Source organism: Perna viridis, chromosome 2 (genome assembly GCF_037379345.1).
Source record: "Perna viridis isolate PV_CMFRI_1.1 ecotype Kerala chromosome 2, ASM3737934v1, whole genome shotgun sequence".
Classification (NCBI taxonomy): domain Eukaryota; kingdom Metazoa; phylum Mollusca; class Bivalvia; order Mytilida; family Mytilidae; genus Perna; species Perna viridis.
Window position 1 is genome coordinate 1264666 of NC_142446.1, and position 25002 is coordinate 1289667.

At 33.5% G+C, this 25002-nt stretch overlaps 1 protein-coding gene across 2 annotated transcripts in view; it reads right to left on the reverse strand.

Annotated features, from left to right (window-relative positions):
- Positions 1–3482: 3482 nt before the first annotated feature.
- The window catches only part of LOC148623248 (DNA polymerase epsilon subunit 2-like), a 61989-nt gene continuing 40469 nt past the window's right edge, over positions 3483–25002 (reverse strand). The window contains exons 11-15 of one of the 2 annotated variants that reach the window (XM_088564941.1): positions 24551–24671; positions 23593–23707; positions 20567–20750; positions 19442–19618; positions 3483–9501 (exon numbers count right to left, since the gene is read on the reverse strand). In XM_088564941.1, the coding sequence (XP_088421067.1) occupies positions 9418–9501; positions 19442–19618; positions 20567–20750; positions 23593–23707; positions 24551–24671 (681 nt within the window). In that variant the 3' untranslated portion in view covers positions 3483–9417. Of the gene's footprint in view, positions 9502–11379; positions 12458–19441; positions 19619–20566; positions 20751–23592; positions 23708–24550; positions 24672–25002 lie in introns of those variants that run through there. The other variant, XR_015919400.1, reaches the window with a different exon arrangement.

Consider the following 25002-nt stretch of genomic DNA (forward strand, 5'->3'; position numbering starts at 1 on the left):
AAAACTATTGACCAAACTTCACGACAAACGTAATGACTTTTCATTCAGAATTGTCAACATCCCTTCAGCACCTGCGTATGGAGTGTTCACATCACAACTCATACGTTATGCCCGAGCTTGCCGAAACTACGCAGACTTTTTGTATCGCGCTAGAACTCTAACAAATAGGCTTCTGGAACTGGGATTGCATTCTTTTGATTACCGCTATAACCTTGGTTCCCTTGATTATCCTTTCAGATAAAAACTTAGTATAAGTAGGGGTCTGAAGGTGGGTCAGTAAGGTGACCGGAAACATTTTTTTAGGCCTAAACAGATGGTCTATTTATTTCTCCAGTAGTGCTAAAGGTTGTCTGGCAAGCTTTTTTTTTCTGACTTGGCTTGGGGTATGAAAGAACGAATTCCAATCTCTTACATCAATTGTCTATATGTATACAAATAAAGATTCTAAAGAAAAGTTAATGACAGTGTTGAGGGGTGCTAAATGTACATACATGCTATGTTGGCTTTGAAACCAAATGATACTGGCAGTGCCTCTTGATACATGTATATTTTACACAGCTGCAAAACGAGTATGCAGTTTTTGTCCTAGGAAACATTTTTCGGGCTACAAATGTATGTGATTATTTAGAATTAGATAAAATTGTTTGATACAAGATTTAGTTCAAATATTGAATTTGAAGTGTTATTGTGAGTCAGTACTGATGGATTTAGCCTTGAAGTCCTTTATATACCGGTATTGTATTTTTGTTTCATAAGAAATTCGAATGTTTTTCATTGAGTACATGACTGTAAGTGGAAATTTTTTTTCCATCATGCAGTTTTATTCTCCCTTGCTATAGAACTGTTTAACTATGACTAACGTTCACCCTACCGGCGCACCTGCACCATGCTCCCAGCTGTAAGTGGAGTCCGAGTTTCTCATTTGCTTTTGTTATTTTGTATGTATCATTTTAGTTACTTTATGTTCATTGTTGTGTTTGTCTGTTTTCCATGCCTGGTCTTTGTCCCTGGATTTACATTCCTTTGATTTCCGCTAGAATCTTGATTCTATTGGTTACTCTTTCAAGACAAACGTATGTATGTTCAAATTTATTCTTTTGGCAATACCAGTCTGTGTCCACACTAGTTTTTAAGAAATAAACTCTATTTTATAATTGTATAATGTATGTAGTTTGTACTCATATCTTTCAACAGCATCTTATACATCTGTTTAGATTGGCGCCATACAATACCAATGTTTATTTGTTATGGCGCCATACAATACCAATGTTTTATTTGTTATGGCGCCATACAATACCAATGTTTTATTTGTTATGGCGCATACAATACCAATGTTTTATTTGTTATGGCGCATACAATACCAATGTTTATTTGTTATGGCGCATACAATACCAATGTTTTATTTGTTATGGCGCATACAATACCAATGTTTATTTGTTATGGCGCATACAATACCAATGTTTTATTTGTTATGGCGCATACAATACCAATGTTTTATTTGTTATGGCGCATACAATACCAATGTTCATTTGTTATGGCACATACAATACCAATGTTTTATTTGTTATATGTCGATTTTAGATTTCTGTTTGTATGTGGTGAGACTATAAGATATTGAACCTGAATCTAAAAACGCATGATAAAATCAGTTAACTGTACATTGCTTTTAAAATTAAAAAAAGTTTCATATTTAACGCAAAACTAAGTTTCCGCACGAATTTCTGGAAAAAGGTGCGAGGAAACAGAGGTTGATGGGAACGAAGCAAAGTAACAAAAAAATAAACACCGAACATAAAAAGTCAATTACTAACGTAATGTGCATAGGAAAATTTGCTTCTAAAGAAAATCATGACTATAGGGAGTAAGACGTTTAACGGCTATACATTTTACATGTACATGAAATGCCATTTCAGTATTTCATCGGTTATGATCGAACAAACTAGAGAAAACTCTAAAGAGCTTGAATCGCTCACCTGGCTGATTAAGCAACATTCTATTTTTGTATAAGCGGCCATAGTTTTTCCTAACACTCATAACTAAGAAACAATCATATCAATTTTCATTAAATTCTGCCCGGTAGTTTGTGAGATTTGTTTTTAAAGTAAAGCATAATAAAGCAAATAGATGTCGAAGAAGGGCAATAGCTCCAGCATGGCTCAGCAGATTTACATGAAAACTTGACCACAGATAGATCTCATCATGCTGAACATTTTTACTAATTTGGCTAAACCTAACAGTTTTTGAGATACATGCAAAAAAACTTCTGTCTGACCCCTATGTTAATTTTTAGTTATGGCGGTCATGTTTTGCGATGGATAAAAAAATCCCCATATCTATTCTATGCAGAACACATTCATATCGTGTTTGGTTCTAATTGGTCTGGTAGTGTCATAGGAGAAGATTTTTTGAAAAAAAAAGTAACATTAAAAATAGTGAAAAAAAAAAAAAACCGTCGAAAAAGAGCAATAACTCCAAAAGACTTGTCAGATTTTAACGAAAATGTGACCAGTGATAGCTCTAATCATGCTGAACACCTTTACCGTCTGTCCGATTTTTGCTGTGCGAAAAACTTCTATCTGATCCCTATGTTCCATTTTTAGTTACGGCGGCCATGTTTCAAAACAAAAAAAAAATCCCCAAATCAGTGTTATGCAAAATACCCTAAGGAATACTTATACCAAGTCTCGTTCAAATTGAGCTAAAAAGTAGATTTTTTAGGCGCGGTCCCTTTGAACCCTTAGTTATAATTCGAAAACAGCCCAAATTTGCATCAATTGTGATGATACATTTGTTTACCCGAATTAAATAAGGAACACAGTAAACAAAAGGCTCCCAGGAGCCTGAATCGCTCACCTTAAATTTTTGCCTTTTAAGGGCAATAACTCTAACAATGAGTTGTCAGACAATTTTGACTCCATTTGATTCATTGGACACATTTGTAAGCCTTATAATAAGGATCATTTCAGCAATTGAAAGCTATAGGCTAAACCTAACATATTTGGAGATGTATGCAAAAATCTGCTGTCTGACCTCATTGTTCTATTTTTAGAAACGGCAGCCATATTTTTTCAGCGATCAAAAATCTGTTATTTCATTAAGGATACCCTATAAAACAAAAATGTCAACTTTCATGGAATTCTGTAGAGTAGTTTCTGAGAAGATTTTTTAAATAACATCATAAAAAGAAAAAACGTCCAAAAAGGGCAATAACTCCAACATGGATCAACAAATTTTCAGGTCTCACTAACCACTTCCGGGTCAAATGACCACCCCCCCTATGTAGTACCAAAAACACACTGAACCTAGACATATGCATTGTAAGTGCATTATTTGCATGTATTATGATTAAAAGTAGTCAAAATAAAGCTAAGAATGTGTACTTTAAAATCATATATGTAATTAACTACAAAAGTGTATGAATATTGTTTACATGTGTGAGTAATAGGCCTCCATGCTGTCAGTTAGCAGAACAGGTAAAAATGTGGATTTTCAGTATTATTTATTCAAGTAAATTTTGTGAAGAATTTCTACTATCATCGTACCATTAGCATAATGATTTTGGAAGCCTTACTTTCCAAGCTTCGCAACAGTATGCAACTTTAAGATGTCATTTGTCCTGGGAATTCACAGTGAGACTTTGAAAATTACTTTTTTAACATGTAAAGTAATGGAAACGTTAGAAGTGGTTAGTGAGACCATAACTTAAATTATGGCATATTTCAGGGAAATGCATAATTTGAGGAAAATTGCCTTTCCTGGTCATTATTTCCATTTTCCCATAAAATCAGTATAGTGATATTGGTAATCTGGCTATATTTTAAGAGGTGCATTGTGCAAGGTATTTTAAAAAAAAACATAGCAACAAGATTTTTGTCAGTAATAGTGACTCATAACTTGATGTCATCCATGAAATACACGTCACTGCTTGGGATATTCAAAGTACTCAAATACTCACACAGCACAGACTTAGAATCACACAGTAATGAAATATGTATGATATAAATTGTTGAAATCTGTTCTTTTTTCATAATGATAAATGATATTTACTATTACGACTTCTTGAATTATCATAGGTATCAATTAGGTGTGACAAGTTAGTTAAAATTGTAATATTTTAGTAATTTAGGGGAAATATCACTGAGGGGCATGATATAAAAATGACAATTTCTTTGTAGTCCTATGTCTGATTTTGATAGTTTTGCTCTTAGTAGACTCACAATACAACAAGCTTTCATAAAATGTAAAAAAAGAAAAACATAAAAATTCATAAAATGTTTTTAAGGTCTCACTAACCACTTCCGGGTCAAATGACCACCCCCCTATGTAGTACCAAAAACACACTGAACCTAGACATATGCATTGTAAGTGCATTATTTGCATGTATTATGATTAAAAGTAGTCAAAATAAAGCTAAGAATGTGTACTTAAAAATCATATATGTAATTAACTACAAAAGTGTATGAATATTGTTTACATGTGTGAGTAATTGGCCTCCATGCTGTCAGTTAGCAGAACAGGTAAAAATGTGGATTTTCAGTATTATTTATTCAAGTAAATTTTGTGAAGAATTTCTACTATCATCGTACCATTAGCATAATGATTTTGGAAGCCTTACTTTCCAAGCTTCGCAACAGTATGCAACTTTAAGATGTCATTTGTCCTGGGAATTCACAGTGAGACTTTGAAAATTACTTTTTTAACATGTAAAGTAATGGAAACGTTAGAAGTGGTTAGTGAGACCTCACCAAAATTTGACCACAGATCTCTTCATGCTGAATAATTTTACCCATGTCAGATTTTGGTTAAACCTAAACGTTTTGGAGATATATGCAAAAATCTGCTGTCTGACCCCAATGTTCAATTTTTAGTAACAGCGGCCATGCTTTATAACAGATCAAAAATTCAAAGTCATTTTGTCAAGGATGCCCTTTAAAACAAAAATACCAACTTTCATTGAATTCTGCGGAGAAGATTTTTAAAAATAATAACATTAAAAAATAGCAAAAAAACGTCCAAAAAGGGCAATAACTCCAACATGGGTCAACAAAGTTTCACAAAAATTTGACCACAGATACATCTCTTCATGCTGAATAATTTTACCCCAGTCAGAATTCGGCTAAACCTAACGGTTTTGGAGATTAATGCGAAAAACTACTGTCTGACCCCTATGTTCTATTTTTAGTAACGGCGGCCATGTTTTTCAATGGATAAAAAATCCTCAAATCAGTTCTATGCACGATATCCGAAGAAATATTCATACCAAGTTTGGTTCCAATTGGTCAGGTTGTGTATTTTTTGATTTTTGATAGAAATGACATTCAAAATAGCAAAAATACGTCGAAAAAGGGCAATAACTCCAACATGGCTTAGGTCTCACTAACCACTTCTAACGTTTCCATTACTTTACATGTTAAAAAAGTAATTTTCAAAGTCTCACTTAAAGTTGCATACTGTTGCGAAGCTTGAGGAAAATTACCTTAAAACAGATTATCACACATTTTAGCATGTAAATTGTATATTTTTTGTTTAAAATATCACAGTTTTTACATGATTTGATTTTGTAAGCTGTCATTATTTTTATACATATACGGTTTCAAAGAAGCAACTACGATAAATGGTGGGCACACATATATCCAACCCCATTTAAAAAATGCAAATCAACCACATATGAATTCTGGGTTTTTCACAGAAATTTTAGTGGGTAAGGTGTACTATTCTTTCGCCTATATGTCTTGGAATACATTAAAGTATGCCATGCCATGGCTCATTAGAATGCTTAGATGCTACATAGATGTATTTGTATACGCAAAAGATTGTTTGAAGTAGGTACTTGAAAAAAAAATGCCAATTACCGTTGGAATGGAAGAAAATACGAATACACGAACATTCCCCTTTTAATGAAAAACTCATTAATGTCACATTGAAACTGAAAAATACTGAAATTCTGAAAATTCCCATTTTCCCGATTTTATAGTAATTGTCACCCAATTATGAATGCCTAAAATATGAGTTCTACAATGTCAGTATGCTATGAATGGGAATTCTGTTTGACACTGAGACCAGTTTTCTAGGGGTAGGGGTAACATTTTCAGCATTTTAGGAAAATCTTCTTTAGAAAATTATTTTTTTCGTGGTTAATTGATGAAGAAAATTAAATTATCTATTGAATGATACCAAATTTAAGACGTTTTTAGTTGAGTAATAACTTGTAGAGTCAAATTTATGTGACTTTTGACCAAAAAATCGAAAATCCCATTTTTTGTTGTTGTTTTTTTTTTATAAATTATGATTATGAAAATCGCCATATTTCAGCAAAAGAACCCCAGAATTATAATTTGTGATAATACTAAACAGAGAATACCAAATAAGCTATTTTTTACTGAAGCATTAATACTCTAAGGGTTGAGACATTGGGCTACATGTTGATACACACATCAGTTTGCTTCTGTCTGTAGAAAGGAGAAGTTCGTAGAATCAAAAAATTTTTTTTGCCTCAACGAGGTATAAAAAGTAATAAAAAAAATACGAAAATGCTTCAGCTTAATTTTTGGCGACAAAAAGTTCTGTAAATGGGAGGTATAAGGGTACCTGAAAATCATATTTTGGATGATGGTTTGGGGGGTGCACGAGAGGTTATCTCAGCCCACGTTCTATTTATTTCATTTGAACATATTTTTTTTTGAAAAAAAAACAGTAAGACTACATTAGAAGTCATGATAGTAAATAACTGAACTTGAAAACTGTTTAGATCTACCTATTTATAAGCAGAGGACCGTAATAATCAATATGGTGGTAAGCAAACATAATTAGTATTTAGTGTTTTGTTCACTGACAGATGTTTTCTAAAGTTGTTCCATATAATGTCGCAATGATGGAAACCAAATAATAGGGGAACATTCTAAGATGACATATCTTTAAAGCAGATATTTACAGTAACAGGAACCGACACAATGCCTTTAAATAATGTTACTTTTGATTTAACATTCTAAGACTTTTGCGAATTATCATACAACCAAATTCGTATTTTTGGGAATTTGAAGAAATAGCGTAACTAATCGGCACAAAACTGAAATAGCAAAGAAAAATGTGTACATTACGAATAAGAAATAAGTTACTTAGCTGAAATACTGGATATAAATGGATTACTAATCAAGCTTTTAAGGTGCACTCGAATACAAAATGTAAGTGCAACGACTGTAATATACCTTGTTTCTGCATGAAGTTCATTCTATTTTGATTTATATTTAATTATTTCACAGCAAAAATGTATATTTTTTTTATAGTCCATTAAGGTTCATCACCTTTCCACAATTATGGCCTCAATTTCTGAATACAGACAAACCTGTGTACTAAGACATTTTTTAAGGCAAAAAAAGGTTGTATCAATTTTATGCAACTGACGTAACTTTGTCAGGTGAGCTATAGTCAATTAGGAATTTCACAAAATGTATATAGACCTTCAAACATTTGTAACAAACAATTGTGTAAAGTTTTAAGTAAAATCTCTTGACTTAATAAAATAAGCTAAAGAGCTGTGGATTATAGGCTATAGTTTCTGACAGGAGTACAGGATGTCCTGACTCATCCCTTATTCCAGCTCAATAGAAAATTTATATAGTCAAAAAATTAGTGACCAGATGTTTAAAAAATACCAAATTGAAGCAATAATTCTGATTAAGGGAGCAAATATTTTTGCAACAAAAATTTTGCATGTCATGACATAAATTAAAAAAAAATCAAATTTCCATAAAATAGAAAGTAGATAAAAGAGATAAACAACAAGTTACAACATGTTACAACATGTTTCTGTGTTTATGGTAAACAACAAGTGTTACAACATGTTTCTGTGTTTATGGTAAACAACAAGTGTTACAACATGTTTCAGTGTTTATGGTAAACAACAAGTGTTACAACATGTTTCTGTGTTTATGGTATAAAGTTTTTCTTAAATAAATTTCCAATATTGGTTCTTTGTAAGGGCAAATCCATCATTTATTGTATTGGAGAGTTGGAAGGCAGTTTTTGTGACCCAACCACCCATACATATAATTAAGGATTAATGCACCTCCTAATTCCCTTAATACGGCACGAAATGTGAATCCCCCTTTTTTACAATAAAATTTTTTTTTTTTTAAAAATCAATAAAAAAATTCAATAACTCAAAAATGAAATAAAGATATATCACGAAAAAGTATACAGATCTTCAATTTAATGTAAGTAACTAGTGTGTAAAGTTTTATACAATAATCTTAATAGTTTCTGAGATACCATGCTACATGTGAAAAACATCTTTTTTACAAAAACCTCAATAACTCAAAAATAAGATATTGAATCATCACCAAAAAGTACACAGATCTTTAAATAAATATAACTAAAAAGTGAGTAAATAATCATAAATCGTTTTACCCCTATTTTATTACAAAGTCCCGTAACTCGAAAAGTTTTACCAAAAAGTATAAAGTGTTACACTATCATAAACTGTTAAGTTTCAAGAAACTCGGATAAGTTGTCCTCAAGTTACAGTGCAACATGTTTACGACCAACATTTGTATACCGTAATACGTGCCATCAAAATTGACCGGCGTATAAAAACTAAATATCAAATTAGTTTTAGTTCCTCCAAAAAATATACATACAGTTAGAACCCAAAAACCCAACTTGCTTCTGTCTGATGGAAATGTTAAAGGACACTGTAGTTTCTGTACGGAAGTTCCCACATCACTACAGTCCACCCAGTTCTGTCAACACTGTATATAACACAATGAACCTAACTTCTCCCACAAGTAAAACACAAAACTTGTGTGTTACAAAATAAAAAGAATTAAACTTTCAGTGTTATGTTTTCATGAAAATCCTAAAGGTAGATAACCAAGTTCTACTAAAACAATTTAACAGATTCCATGAAGTTAATTTAGCAGCCTCAAAATCAGAAGGATTTCATCATTCATCAACATCAGTGCCCACTTACATTGATAAATGTAAGGATTTCATCATTCATCATAACTGGCGCCCTGTTTTACGACATAAATTTTAAGCAAATAACTCACTGACTTTTATTGTAATTCCACAGCTTTTAGATATATAATGGAAGAAATAGAACCTATTATTCTTCTGACAAATGCATGGTGATCTCAATTAAAAACAGGAAAAGAATCTGTATGAATTTTGAGATACAGTGGAAATAAATATTTAACCTTGTGTATTATGTCATAATCTTGAATAGAGGTAACAAAATAATTGTATGAAAACATGAAATTCAAACAAGTTTACTACCAGCACAAAGCAGTATTACACAAGACCTTTGAATCAATTCCATGTAGAAACAAAATATATCAGAAAAAAAAAAAAAAAAAAAAAAAAAAAAAAACTCTACAAATCTAGATCCCTATGTTGACATTTAATGTACATTACACAATGTTAATCTTCTATTTTACTGTCTTCTATCTGTTTCGTTGCTGGGAGGTAAACTTTAAAGCTGAACTCTGTCCGTGGAAATGATCCCTGAAAAATGAAACTGAATTTCAAAATGCATATTAACTATGTAAATTTGCCCAACTTTGTAAACAACACTTAATTTCATGACATAAAATATTGACCACATACATCAGATCAACAACTTATTAATTTCAACCATGAATATCTATTCAATCAACACAACTTTTGACTTGATATACAACACTTAAGGCCCCCAGTGGATCTGAGCCCAATTAACCTCTGTGTATTAGTATATTTAATAGTCATGAATGCATTAAATGTTAACATTTTTGTTTCAATGTTGGGTTTGCACTGATGGCAAAAAGGGTTTTGTTAGCAAAGTTAGCACACATGTTACTATAAATAATGCAATATCCATATTGATTTAAAAAACTTTATTTTTAAGGGCCAAAACTTCCCCTTTTCTCCCTAACAGACATCTTTAATATGTATAAATCATAGAACACAGTTAAGCATCACCAAAGTTAAAAAGTGCAGAAAAGTCCAATGCCCATATTTTAACAAAAAAATTAACAAACCCATCACAAAATTCAAACTTGACTGGTTACTTATCATGTACCAAATATCAAATGAAATCTGCAAGCATGGCAACAAAAGTGTGGAAAACTTTTTTGCTGGAATGACTGATGAGAGAGTACAAACCTAAAATCCCCTTTGGGGAAAGTAGTCATTAGGGAACTTACAACATTTCTTCATACAACTACCAGGCCAAGGAAGATAACTCAAACTGCACAAGAGGCCTGAAGATGTAAACTTTCAATTGTCCCAAACAATTTTCACTATATTACACTATAAATAGACATATCAAGATTCATTCTATTCATTTTGATAGTCACAATCAAGGCCTAGAAGTGGCAAGTGATATTGGATATCAAAATACATGAGGAGTTAAAAGATGATGTAAATCAACTTACAAGAAACTGTTGATGTTCAGGAAGTTGACAGAGACAACAAACAGTATTACATGAAAGGTTTTCTAACCAAAAATTCTGATACTCAATAAACAGCTGCCCACTGATATGGCCGTCCCAATGATAGAAGGAAGAATTTTCATATCATGTAAGTTCATGTTTGACTTCTCACAAATGAGAATGTTGGAGCATAGATATAGATCAGATCTACTCCAAAAAGCATAGATGAGCATTAAAACTAAACTCACCATGAAGGCAGAGCATTATAATGTTTAATGAAAACTGCAAGATGAACTGTGAGCATTGCTCAATATTGATACTGCTGCTTTTCAGAAACAGGAAGTTTATATTGCCCGAGACTGAAAACATATCACACAATATGACTTGCATTCAGAAAGCTTCATTCAGAGAAAAAAGGGGGTATGGACAAAAACTTCTATTAAAACCATAAAGCCAAAATATAGACACAGTTAACAAATAAAAGAGTTGACATTGCCTTGGTCTGAAATAATACCCGACAATAAAGGATTGACATTGCCTGGGTCTAAAAAGTACCCCACAATAGAGTTGACATTGTCTGGGTCTAAAATATCATCCCACAATAGAGTCAACATTACTTGGGTCTAAAATACATTTTGTAGTACCCCACAATAGATAGTTGACATTGACTTGGTCTAAAAAGTACCCCACAAAAGAGAGTTGACATTGCCAGGAACTAAAATACTACCCCTTAATAGAGAGTTGACATTGCCTGGGTCTAAAATAGTACCTCACAATTGAGAGTCGACATTACTTGGGTCTAAAATAGTACCCCACAATAGAGAGTTGACATAATCTTAAAAGTAATTCTTTTAAGAATGCTTGATGAAATCCAACTGAGTGGTTTCATAGAAGATGAAAAGTTAATGGTATCAATGACAGCAGCAACAACTTGATCAAACTAAAAAGGGAAACTGTTGACAAACCAACCTACCTGTTAATGATGTGGGTAATGATATGGAGGAGGGTAGCAGTTGCTATAGCAACAACTGTAATCATGGTAAATCTCTTGTTTAATTGGACGATTCACAAATAAGCAGTCATTTTTATATCCCTTCCCTGTGAGGATCTGATGCAGGAATGTATCATGAAGTCTGTATGTTGGAGGACAGGAGCAGTCCTGATAACACTGTCTGTTGTTGCCATGGTAATATGGGGGTAATATCTGCCTGCTTTTATTATTCATTAGCATTTCCTTTCATAGGCTTCAAAAGTAAGCTGTGTCCTCAGGTCACAGGTATATTTACACTTCTTACAAAATATATTCTACAGTAGTTGATTCTTTCAATCAATCATTCCAAAGACCCAAGTCCAAAAAATTACTCTAAATTCTCTTTTCCTATGAAAATTTTGTATCAGTTTTTGAAAATCATCACAAGTAAATATTACATACACAGTTGGTCCACCACTATTAGTCAGTATTTATATCAACCTTTACACTACTTCAAGTCTTCATTCAAAAAAAGACAAATCCCAGTTTAAGAGTAATAAGATGTTTTCCTGAACTAACCACAGGTTTATGTAAGAGCGAGTTATTAATGGCTGACAGGTTTTATACAAGCCATGCCAAGGATAAAAAATTTCCACAGAAATCTGTCAAGGTTTGATAAAAATAAAACCAAACAATATAATAGAATTTCTAATGAAATTTCCATAATTAGATTTGGATATTCTACTTTAATGATTTAAATGATTTATGCTAGGTCCTTTGTATTATCTCAATGATTGACAAAACAAAACTGCTTTCAACTAAAATTTCCAACATTTTCCACTCCTGATGAAGTTAGTTTTAGTAAACCATTGAAGCGTGGTATAATTAGCATAGATATGATTACAAACTGGCCTTGGACAGTAGGACTGTCAGATAGGATGACGTGACTTAACTGCGTACATAGATTTCAAATAAAGATCAAATCTTTGGATTGGTTATTTCACACAAAGATTTATTGACAAATAAGATATTTTCTTAAAATTCTATTGATATATGAACAGGGAGTGATTTTGTTATTGACTTAAAAGGTTACAAGTATTTAAATGTAAAAAGTCTTTGATTTCAAATACTTTTAGCAATAACACACACATATATAAAAGAACAAGAACAAGAGGCTCCCAGGAGCCTGAATCCATCACCTGGTTAAATTTTGCCTTTCAAGGGCAAAAATAAGAAGTTGTCCAACAATTTTGACTCAAGAAGAATTTGGTAGGATTTATAACAAGAATCATTTCAGCAATTGACAGTTTCTCTCTATCTATTACAGTTTACAAGATATTGCCTGAAAAATGGAAAAAAAAATCATTTTTCCCCTTTCAAGGGCAATAACTCTTACAAGGAGTCTTCGGACAACTTTAATCCCTGAATACTTTTGTAGTCTTAATAATAAGGATCATTTCACCTGTTATCAAATATAAACCATATGGGTCATTTGCAGAATTTTGCAAATAACTGAAAAACAGTTGGGTTTAGCTAAAAGATCTTTGCTCAATGTTGGTTTTATTGTCCTTGAAGAGTAAAAAAATGACTATGAGAGATTTATTGTATAATATGAAAACCAGGTGGATAACTAAGATGCTCTGTATTGATTAAATGATTCTTGTGACAATAGTACAGTAAGATCAAGAGTCCAGCTTTAGAAAGGTATAGACTAGGTGAGCGATTCAGGCTCTATAGAGCCTCTAGTTTTCCTATCAAATTCCCTTTGTTTCACTCCTTTGTCCTCCAAACTTCTGTTGAATTCTCTTGTTTGCACATTATTTAAAAATTTTAATATCAGTACAAATGCTCTGCAGTTGATAGCAATTTTGTTAACTGACTAAGTATATGGTGATGAATTATGACAAAAATGTTTAAAATTCAAAAGATCGGGATACTAGTGTACTCAATGATAGAACTCTGAAAATATCATTTTGTTTTCTGCCAAGCAAAGGAAAAGACAAAATACATGTACTATAGAAACAATAATTAGAAAAAAATAGCAGGTTCTCAGTGTTCTAGGATAGTGTTACCAATCAAAAGTATGATGTTGATTTAATATCCCATTTTACATGTAATAGAAAATGTAGAAAACTGACGAAGTCAAGAAGGGTCTGGTTCATCTGTCCTAAGTCCAATACTAAAATCAATAGGGTTCTTCATCTACTGGCTCTAATGATACTTGATGTTGTGTTAAAATTCTACCTGAATCGGTCAAAGCAAAGTTGAATTATTGTATGACAAAGAAAGTGCCAATGGACAGTCAGACTGACAATGTGATGTCTGAAAGTCAGCAGGGCCCTTACTACATTCCACTTCAAATTATATCAAAAGATCATTGTTTGACAAAACAAATTTGCAAACTAAGATTTCTTTTTTGTGAAGGGATGGAATACTCCTAGTGCACCAGGGCAATATTGCTAGATTAGCTTAATATTACAGACAATAGGTCTCAGTATCGTATTAATTTTCCCATAGACTTCTATAGTGAAGTGCATATTTTTAGGATTTTTAAAACAATATGTAAATTGATTCAATAAAACTTTCACTTATGTAGCATTTCTAAGGACATGTGAAAAAATAATTTCCCGCAAAGAAAATAGGGTGAGTCCACGAAGATCGGACAGAAAAGTAGTCTCGAACTATAAATAGCCATTTTCCCTACTTTCACTTTCGTTTTGCACTCACCAAACCAACCTTTTCAGTGGAACATTTTTATGATAGTAAGTTAGATTTTCTTTTAAAAAAGTACTTCATCTTACAGTGTGATGTTTGCTCTATTTTATAAGTCATTGTTCATATCTTTTGACAAAATATTAGTTTGTAGAGAGGCAAAAATAAAATGCACTATATTTTTATAGCATCCATGTTTTGACGTACACCTGCTCAGGGATATGCAATACGATACTGGTACCAATAAGTATTAGCATGAAACCCATCTGTAGCCTTTATTTCAAGCTTAAATACTCTTTAATATCAAAATGAAGTACATTGGACATGTAAACAATCCATTTTTTCTATTTAAAAAAAATTATTTGAAATTATAAGACTTTCAGTCAATATAGAGGAAATTTTGGTAAAATATAGCAGAATTCTAAAACAAGAGGCTCCCAGGAGCCTGGATCGCTCACATGGTTGAATTTTGCCTTTCAAAGGCAATAAATTAACAAGAAGTCATCCAACAATTTTGATTCAAGAAGTCTTTGGTAGGACTTATCATAAGGATCGTTTCAATATTTGAAAGATGGTTTTCAAGATATTGACTGAAAATTGTAAAAAAAGATGTAATTTTTCTCCTTTCAAGGGCAATAACTCTTACAAGGAGTCATCTGACAACTTTCATCCCTGAAGACTTTTGTAGTCCAAATAATAAGTATCATTGCAGCTATTGAAAGAATTTGGCTAAAAATAACGGTTTTGGAGATACATGTATATGCGAAAAACTACTGTCTAACCCCTATGTTCTATTTTCAGTAACAGTTGTCATGTTTTTTGATGAATCAAAAATTCCCACAACAGTTCTATGCAGGATACCCCAAGGAACATTCATACCAAGTTTGGTTTCAGTTGGTCAAATAGTGTTAGAGGAGAAGATTTTTGAAAGAAATAACATTAAAAAATAGCAAAAATAGTTGAAAAAGGGCAACAACTCCAACATATCTGACAAGTCGTCTGACAATTTTCATCCCTGAAGACTTTTGTAGTCCAAATAATAAGAATCATTGCAGCTATTGAAAGAATTTGGCTAAAAATAACGGTTTTGGAGATACATGTATATACGAAAAACTACGGTCTAACCCCTATGTTTTATTTTTAGTAACAGTTGCCATGTTTTTTGACGAATCAAAAATTCCCACAACAGTTCTATGCAGGATACCCCAAGGAACATTCATACCAAGTTTGGTTTCAGTTGGTCAAATAGTGTTAGAGGATTGTTTGTTTGTTTGTTGGGGTTTAACGTCCGAGCAGCAATGTTTAGGAGAAGATTTTTGAAAGAAATAACATTAAAAAATAGCAAAAATAGTTGAAAAAGGGCAACAACTCCAACATGGCTTAACAGATTAAAATTGAAATTTAACCAGAGATAGATCTCATCATGCTGAACACTTTAACTCTGTAAGTTACCTAACGGTTTGGGAGATATATGCAAAAAAACTACTGTGACTCTATGTTCTATTTCTAGTAACAGCAGCCATGTTTTTCGATGAATCAAAATCCCCATATCAGTTCTATGCAGGATACCCCAAGGAACATTCATACTAAGTTTGGTTCTAATTAGTTAAGTAGTTTCAGAGGAGAAGAGGTTTGTGTAATTGTTAACGAAGACAAAGGACGACAGCGACAACGGACGACGATGATGGACGCTCAGTGATGAAAATAGGAAAAATAAAGGAATATAGGATCACTTGACACCCTGTACACTAAATAAGGATCACGGATTTAGCTTCATGGTTTAAAATACTCAAAAAATGTTAGTCAATATAAATTTGCTTTTATAAGAATGGACACAGAATATTATACAGTTCTATAACCATGGATTTGACAAATCAGATGGTCAATGGGAAATCATTTATTGTGAGTCACTGTGATCTTGGAACTTTGTGGTCAACCTCCAAGTCACATGACTTTCCGCAATGGTGATGTATAGCGGGCTCATATATATATGAGACAATTGAGTGTCTACTAGATTTTAGATGTGATTTATAGATAGATATTGTAGTGATCTATCAATGACAAATGCCTCTTCTATTTGTATAGGTCTCACTAACAACTTCTAACATTTTCATTACTTAACATGTAAAAAACATAATTGTCAAAATAGTCCATTTTCATATTCCTGACTTTGGCTTTGTTTTTTTAAGATTTTAAGCAAAGGGGAGTAACTTTCTACAAATCTCAAGTGGCCCTCTTTCAATCAGGGCCACACCTCCGAAACAATAAAGTGAACTACGCCCTAAATTGGTTCATCTAGTGGCATTTAACAATATATTGAAGGTAACAAAAGGAAATGTACAGAATTTTATTAAAAGATGGTTGTACATATAAAAACAACATGTTTTCTATTTTCACTTAGCCCTGGTCACTTAAAAGTAAATCCTGTAAACCTATTTGGAAAAGCCACAAAGTACTCCCTATAAACGTAAGTGGGAAGGTTTAAAATACTTCTGTAAAGCTGTTTGGGAAGGCTAAAAGTACTCCCTTTAAACCTACTAGGGAAGGCTACAAAATACTCCCTGTAAACCTACTAGGGAAGGCTAAAAGTACTCCTTTTAAACCAACTAGGGAAGGCTACAAAATACTCCCTTTAAACCAACTAGGGAAGGCTAAAAGTACTCCCTTTAAACCTACTAGGGAAGGCTACAATATACTCCCTGTAAACCTACTAGGGAAGGCTACAAAATACTCCCTTTAAACCTACTAGGGAAGGCTAAAAGTACTCCCTTTAAACCTACTAGGGAAGGCTACAAAATACTCCCTGTAAACCTACTAGGGAAGGCTACAAAATACTCCCTTTAAACCTACTAGGGAAGGCTAAAAGTACTCCCTTTAAACCTACTAGGGAAGGCTACAAAATACTCCCTGTAAACCTACTAGGGAAGGCTACAATATACCCCCTGTAAACCTACTAGGGAAGGCTACAATATACTCCCTGTAAACCTACTAGGGAAGGCTACAAAATACTCCCTGTAAACCTACTAGGGAAGGCTAAAAGTACTCCCTTTAAACCTACTAGGGAAGGCTACAATATACTCCCTGTAAACCTACTAGGGAAGGCTACAAAATACTCCCTGTAAACCTACTAGGGAAGGCTAAAAGTACTCCCTTTAAACCTACTAGGGAAGGCTACAAAATACTCCCTGTAAACCTACTAGGGAAGGCTAAAAGTACTCCCTTTAAACCTACTAGAGAAGGCTACAATATACTCCCTGTAAACCTACTAGGGAAGGCTAAAAGTACTCCCTTTAAACCTACTAGAGAAGGCTACAAAATACTCCCTTTAAACCTACTAGGGAAGGCTACAAAATACTCCCTTTAAACCTACTAGGGAAGGCTACAATATACTCCCTGTAAACCTACTAGGGAAGACTACAAAATACTCCCTGTAAACCTACTAGGGAAGGCTAAAAGTACTCCCTTTAAACCTACTAGGGAAGGCTAGAAAATACTCCCTGCAAACCTACTTGGGAAAGCTTAATTCTTGTACAACTACAAGGAAAAATTTTCCTTAAAAACCAACATGATCCACAGGAATTCATGTGGGATTTTGATCTTTCCTGTTTCCCTCAATAAGTGTACACAATTAAAACAAGAGGCCTGAATTGCTTACCTGCTTAAACGTTTGCCTTTTAAGGGCAATAGCTCTAACTAGGAGTTGTCTGACAATTTTGACTCAAGAAGAATTTGGTAGTACTTATCATAAGGAACATTTCATCAATTGAAAGTTTCCTTTTATCTCTTACAGATTTAAAGATATTGACTGAAAACTACTAAAAACATCATTTCTCACCTTTCAAGGGCAATAACTTAAAACAAGGAGTAGTCCAACAACTTCAATCTCCGTTCACTTTTGTAGGCCTTATCATAAGGATCATTTCATCAACTGAAAGTTTCTTTCTACCTACCATTGTTTGCAAGATACTGGCTGAAAACTATAAAAACATCATCTTTCACCTTTCAATGGCAATAACAAGGAGTCATGTGACAATTTTTTTGAGCCTATGCAGACTTATAATGAGCAATTGATACAATTCGGTTAGACCTACCAGTATTGGAGATATATGTGAAAAACTTCTGTCTGCCCCTATGGTCTATTTTTAGGAACAATGGCAATGTTTTTCGATCGATCAAAAATTCCCACAACAGTTCTAACACACTAAAGAACATTCATACCAAGTTGGTCAAGTAGTTTCAGAGAAGATTTTTTAACAAAATAACATTAAAATTAAGGAAAAAACGTTAAAAAAGGGCAATAACTACAACATGGCTTAACAGATTAAAATGAAAATTTGTCTGCAGATAGATCTCATCATGTTGAACACTTTGACCCAGTCAGAATTTGGCCAACGTAAAGGTTTTGGAGATATGTGTGAAAACTTCTGTCTGACCCCTGTGTTCTATTTTAGTAATGGCAGCCATTTTTTTCATAGATGGAAAATCCCCAAACCAGTTCTATGCAGAATACCCTAAGGAACATTCATACCAAGTTTGGTTTTGATTGATCTTGTAGTCTCAGAAAAGAAGAGTTTTGAAAAATTGTTAAAGACAACGACAGACACCAAGTGATGACAATAGCTCACATGGCCTATGGCCAGGTGAGCTAAAAATGAAGAATAGAATTCTGTTTGTTTGCTTTGAATAACTTGTTAGATACTGATTTTCTACTCATTGGTATGGGTACATACTGGGAGAAACCACATACAGATTTTCTACTCATTGGTATGGGTACATACTGGGAGAAACCACATACTGATTTTCTACTCATTGGTATGGGTACATACTGGGAGAAACCATAAACTGATTTTCTACTCATTGGTATGGGTACATACTGGGAGAAACCACATACTGATTTTCTACTCATTGGTATGGGTACATACTGGGAGAAACCACATACTGATTTTCTACTCATTGGTATGGGTACATACTGGGAGAAACCACATACTGATTTTCTACTCATTGGTATGGGTACATACTGGGAGAAACCACAAATAACTTTATAACTTAATTATCATAAAGAGCGGCATTACATTGATGTGTTCTGACCCTGTGACCCTGATAGGCTAAGTATGTTAAATGTTCATAGGTACAGCGCATCCCAGACCATTGATCTTGAAAATAAATTTAATTCAAGATTTCTTAACGAATAAGAATTTACAAAGTTTGGTCATAATTCATTAAAGAGCTATATAGATTGCTGCCAGTAGTACTACTTCATCCTCATTGTAACAAGTGGATAATTACATAGCAAAATCTGTTTTGTGTAATAAAATAGTTATCATAACATTGAAAGAGTTAATAATAAACTTACTGGATTTAAAACTGTGCAATCAACTGACTTGGAATGGAAAGGATCATATTTATCAGCACACACTACTAAATCTGGTAATGGGTACAGCTGAAGACCATTATCATAAGCCCAATAAACAGGACACACATGTAAAGGCAAAGGGCATAGATGTCCTTGTGACACAACTGTCTTGCAAAACTGGAAAAAATAACAATCTGTTAGATTTACATATAAAAGCCAATTAACAAGTGGGAAAACAAAATAGGAGGTGCTCAATTGCATCATGTGATTAAAAATGTGTGAAATTACATTAAATTCCATTCAGTGGTTTGAGAGGAGTTGTTGATTAGAACTTGGATTGGAACAGTATTATCCCTTATATACTAACTACTGCCCAATTTTCAAGCAAAGTGCACTATCAACTTTTTTCTATCAATTCCAGTTACAACATCTATTTTCCCTCTTTTAGGCCTTTATATTCAAGAGGGGGAGCAAAAACATCAACTAACTACCGGGCCCTTCATCATGTCTCTAGAAACTAAGTGTTAACTTTTCCCCCCCAAAAAAGATAAGTTGCATTTAAGTTATTATAAAAAACCAAAGTTAAAAACCAAAGACTTGAACAACAATGCTGACAGTATGATACATCCGCAAAATATTTCAATACATTATTTGCAAGCATTTCTAAAAGAAATGTTTTTTTGTTATAAGTTTAATCAAATACATGAAAGAGTTTAGAAGTGCTGTTAAGAATAGGATTAATGGACAGGTCAACAACATACCCTCCACAACAGTTTAATGGGGGATAGACAGGTCAAAAACATACCCTTGACAACAGTTTAATGGGGGATAGACAGGTCAAAAACATACCCTTGACAACAGTAATATGAGGGATAGACAGGTCAAAAACATACCCACCATAACAATTTAATCAGGGATAGACAGGTCAACAACATATCCTCTGCAACAGTTTAATGAGGGATAGACAGGTCAACAACATATCCTCTACAACAATTTCATGGGGGTTGGAAGGGTCAACAATTTAAAAGTACAACAGTTTAAAAGGACAAATTGAGAGCTGAACAACATGATATACGAAAACCCTAAATTGGTATTCATGTGCCTATAATGTGTATATCTACTTACATGATTAGGTACATTTCCATCTTCAGGAAATTTAACACAATTCCGACACATCTTAGTAACAATATCTTCACGAAACACAACAATTTCTTGAGTACAGTATTGGATACGGCATGGATTACTGGTAAACACTGCTAATGGTATCTTATTTCTGATATCTTCTGTAACAGCTTCAGGTATGGCTGGCCTGATTCATTAGAAACATAAACAGTAGACCCAATGTACATAACATACTTCATACTTCATACAGTAAGGTCAATCATCAAACTAATTCATACAGAACACAATGGTCAAGCATCTGACTAATTTACAATTGAACCAAGAAATATTGTGAGAAACCTAAAAAAACAATATTTAATCCAGCAAATAAAATCTGATCATGTTAAACCAAGTTAGGGCTGCTGACTTCTCAATATGAAAACTAGAGGCTCCCATGAGCTTGAATTGCTCACCTGATTCATTTTTTGCCTTTCAAGGGCAATTACTTTAATAAGGAGTTGTTCAACAATTTAAAACCATAGAGACTTTCACAGACTTAATCATAAAGGCCATTTCATCAACAAAAAGCTTCTTACTATCAAGATATTGGCTAAAAACTGCAACACCATTTTTAGCCTTTCAAGAGAACTAACTCTAAAAAGAGGTCATCCTACAACTCCAAGCCAATGGAGACTTTTGTAGGTCTTATCTTAAAGATCATTTCATTCACTAAAAGTTTTTTCTTTCTGTAATGGATATCATGGTAATGGCTAAAAACGGTTAAAAACTGCAAACAAGAGGCTCCCAGGAGCCTGAATGGCTCATCTGGTTGAATTATGCCTTTCAAAGGCAATAAATTAACATGAAGTTGTCCAACAATTTTGACTCAAGAAGTCTTTGGTAGGACTTATCATATGATCATTTCAACAATTGAAAGTTTCTTTTAATCAATCATAGTTTCAAGATATAAAAAAAAAAAAAACCAAAAAAAACCAAAAAAACAGAGGCTCAAGAGAGCCTGAATCGCTCACCTTGGTAACCATTTGCTTATTTGAAAAACTTGAGGAATGAGACAGGCTAAGTTAAAATCAACTAAATTGTCAAATGCAGGAAATGCTTTTCATACCATTTTCATGACCTGAACCAGAATTTTGCTAAATGCAACAATTTTTTAATTTTTTTCAAAAACCTATCTTATGACCCCGAAAATCCATTTTCAGTATAGGCAGCCATATCTATTCATGGATTAAAAATCACAACAGTCATTTTGAGCACTTTACACTAAAGAACTATTATGCTTATTTTCATTCAATGATCTTAAATGGTTTTAGAGAAGAAGATTTTCAAAGTTGTACATGCGAAAAAAAAAAAAACAAAAAACAACAACAAAAAAAAATGTTTCAGGGGTTGTAACTCCTACATTAGTAAATGAATGGTTTTTAAAATTTCGGCATAGGTCCTTCTCATGATGCTTAATAATTTTACCCATGCCAGAAATTTGGTAAAGGCAATGGTTTTTGAGTTATTTGCAAAAAACTGCCATCTGACCCCTATGTTCTATTTTTAGTAACAGTGGCCCTATTTTTCATGGATAAAAAATCCCAAAGGTCATTTTGTGCAGAACACCATAAGGAACAATCATGCCAAGTTTAAAACCTGTCAGTCCAGTAGTTTCAGAGGAGATTTTTTAAAATTTATCCACGACAACGACAACGGATGCCAAGTGATGACATAAGCTCACTTGGCTTTTGGCCAGGTGAGCTAAAAAAAAGACATCAGTTTTCCCGTTTTGAAGGGCAATAACTCTTAAAAGGAGTCGTCTGACACCTTTGATCCCTGAAGACTTTTGTAATCCTCATAATAAGGATCATTTTATCCCATGTCAGAATTGGCTAAACCTAACGATTTTGGAGATATAAGCGATAACTACTGTTCTATTTTTAGTAAAGGCAGCAATGTTTTTCGGAGGATCAAAAATCCCCAATCCTTTTTAAGCACAATAATCCAAGGAACATTCATACTAAGTTTGGTTCCAATTGGTCAGGTGGTGTCAGAGGAGAAGATTTTTAAAAGAAATAACATTCAAAATAGCAAAAAAAAACGTCAAAAAAGGGCAATAACTCCAACATGGCTTAACATATCAAAATGAAAATTTGACCACAGATAGATCTCATCATGCTGAACATTTTTACCCAGTCAGAATTTGGCAAAACCTAACCATACTATTGTCTGACCCCTATGTTCTATTTTTAGTAACAGCAGCCATGTTTTTTGATGGATCAAAAATCCCCACATCAGTTCTATGCACGACACCCCAAGGAACATTCATATTAAGTTTGGTTCCCATTGGTCAGGTAGTGTCAGAGAAGAGTTTTGAAAAATTGTTAACGAGGATGATGACGACGGACACCAAGTGATGGCAATAGCTAAAAAGGTTATTCTTTTTAATTTCAAGAGCACTAACTCTCAAGAAGTCATTCCACAACTTTGACCCAATGGAGACTTTTGTAGACCTTACTGTAAAGACTATTTCATTCAATTGAAGTTTTTTTCTAACTAATATTTTTTTCAAGATATTGGTCTAAAACTGCAAAAAATGTCATTTTCATTTTTCAAGAGCAAAAAATCTAACAGGGAGTCATTTCACAACTTTGACCCAATGAAAACTTTTGTAGAGCTCTTCAAGCTGAATAAGAATGGTCACTATTTTCCGATACAGCTTTTGTGACACATGTAGAAATTGTTGACTTGACTCATGTAGCAAATGGTTTCTGAGAAGATTTTTAAAGAAAAGATAATGACGACAGACAAAAATGGATGCCAAGTGATGGCAATAGCTCAGGTGGCCTTTGGCCAGGTGAGGTTATAAGTGACTTCATATCTTATTTTGTGTCAAATTCTTTCTTTTAAAAATATAATGGAATGAAGTCTTTTACATACAAAAACTTGCACAGATACTAAGTTCCCATGCATGCAGAGAATGGCAAAATATTACCATAAAACTTTCTGGGTTATTGTAAAAACCATAGAACTGTTAGTGAACAACTGACCTAGGCAAAATTGTCTTAGGTCCAGGGTCTTGTGGTCCTGGAACGAAGATAAATCGACTTCCTTCTACCAGAGATGGAAACTCACAAATCAACTCTGTCAAATTGTAGAAACATTCTGAAATGATTGATTGGTTGATTATTGTGGTTTAACACCCGAGACTTGATACAAATAATCAATTAATGGATTAAAATCCTGTTAAGGTCTCACTAACCATTTCTAACGTTCCTATTACTTTACATGTTAAAAAGTAATTTTCAAAGTTACATTGTGATTTCCCAGGACAAGTGACATCTTAATGTTCCATACAATTGTGAAGCTTTCAAAATTATTATGAAAATGGTAAGATGACTGTAGAAATTTTTCATAAAATTGACTTGAATAAATAATACTTAAAATCCACATTTTTACCTTTTCTGCTAACCGAAAGCATGATGGCAAATTACTCACACATTGAAACAATATTTATGCACATTAGTAGTAAATTACAAATATGATTTTAAAGAACACATTCTCAGCTTGATCAGTATACACACAGATTATGCTCTTATAATGCATAGATCTGGGTTCAGTGTGTTTTTGGTACTATATAGGGGGGGGGACACAATGGTGTATGAGGATTGACAGCAGCATGGTGGATGGTTTTGTCAATGAGGACACAATGATGTTTCAGTATGAGGATTGGCTGCAGTGTTGTGGATGATTTTGTCAATGAGGACACAATGATGTTTGAGAGTATGAGGATTGGCTGCAGTGTTGTGGATGATTTTGTCAATGATGACACAATGGTGTATGGGTATGAGGATTGGCTGCAGCGTGGTGGATGATTTTGTCAATGAGGATACAATGATGTTTGAGTATGACGATTGGATGCAGCATGGTAAATGATTTTATCAATGAGGACACTACAGTGTTAGGGTATAAGTGTTGGCTGCACTATGATGGACGATTGTTTCTCACCTTTCATGATTTTAACATGTTGACTTCCCTGATGAGATGACAAGAAGTTTCCACACATAATAAAACATGTAGGCGGAAAATCTGCATAACCTGCGAACAGGATTCTCAACTTCTCCATTACCTAGCAAAACAAAAAGCCATTTCTAATTTCAGTGTACATACATTCCACAAAAAAAAACTAGAGGCTATACAGAGTCTAACTGTCACAAAAAAAACTAGAGGCTATACAGAGTCTAACTGTCACAAAAAAAACTAGAGGCTATACAGTCTAACTGTCACAAAAAAAACTAGAGGCTATACAGAGTCTAACTGTCACAAAAAAAACTAGAGGCTATACAGAGTCTAACTGTCACAAAAAAACTAGAGGCTATACAGAGTCTAACTGTCACAAAAAAAACTAGAGGCTATACAGAGTCTAACTGTCACAAAAAAAACTAGAGGCTATACAGAGT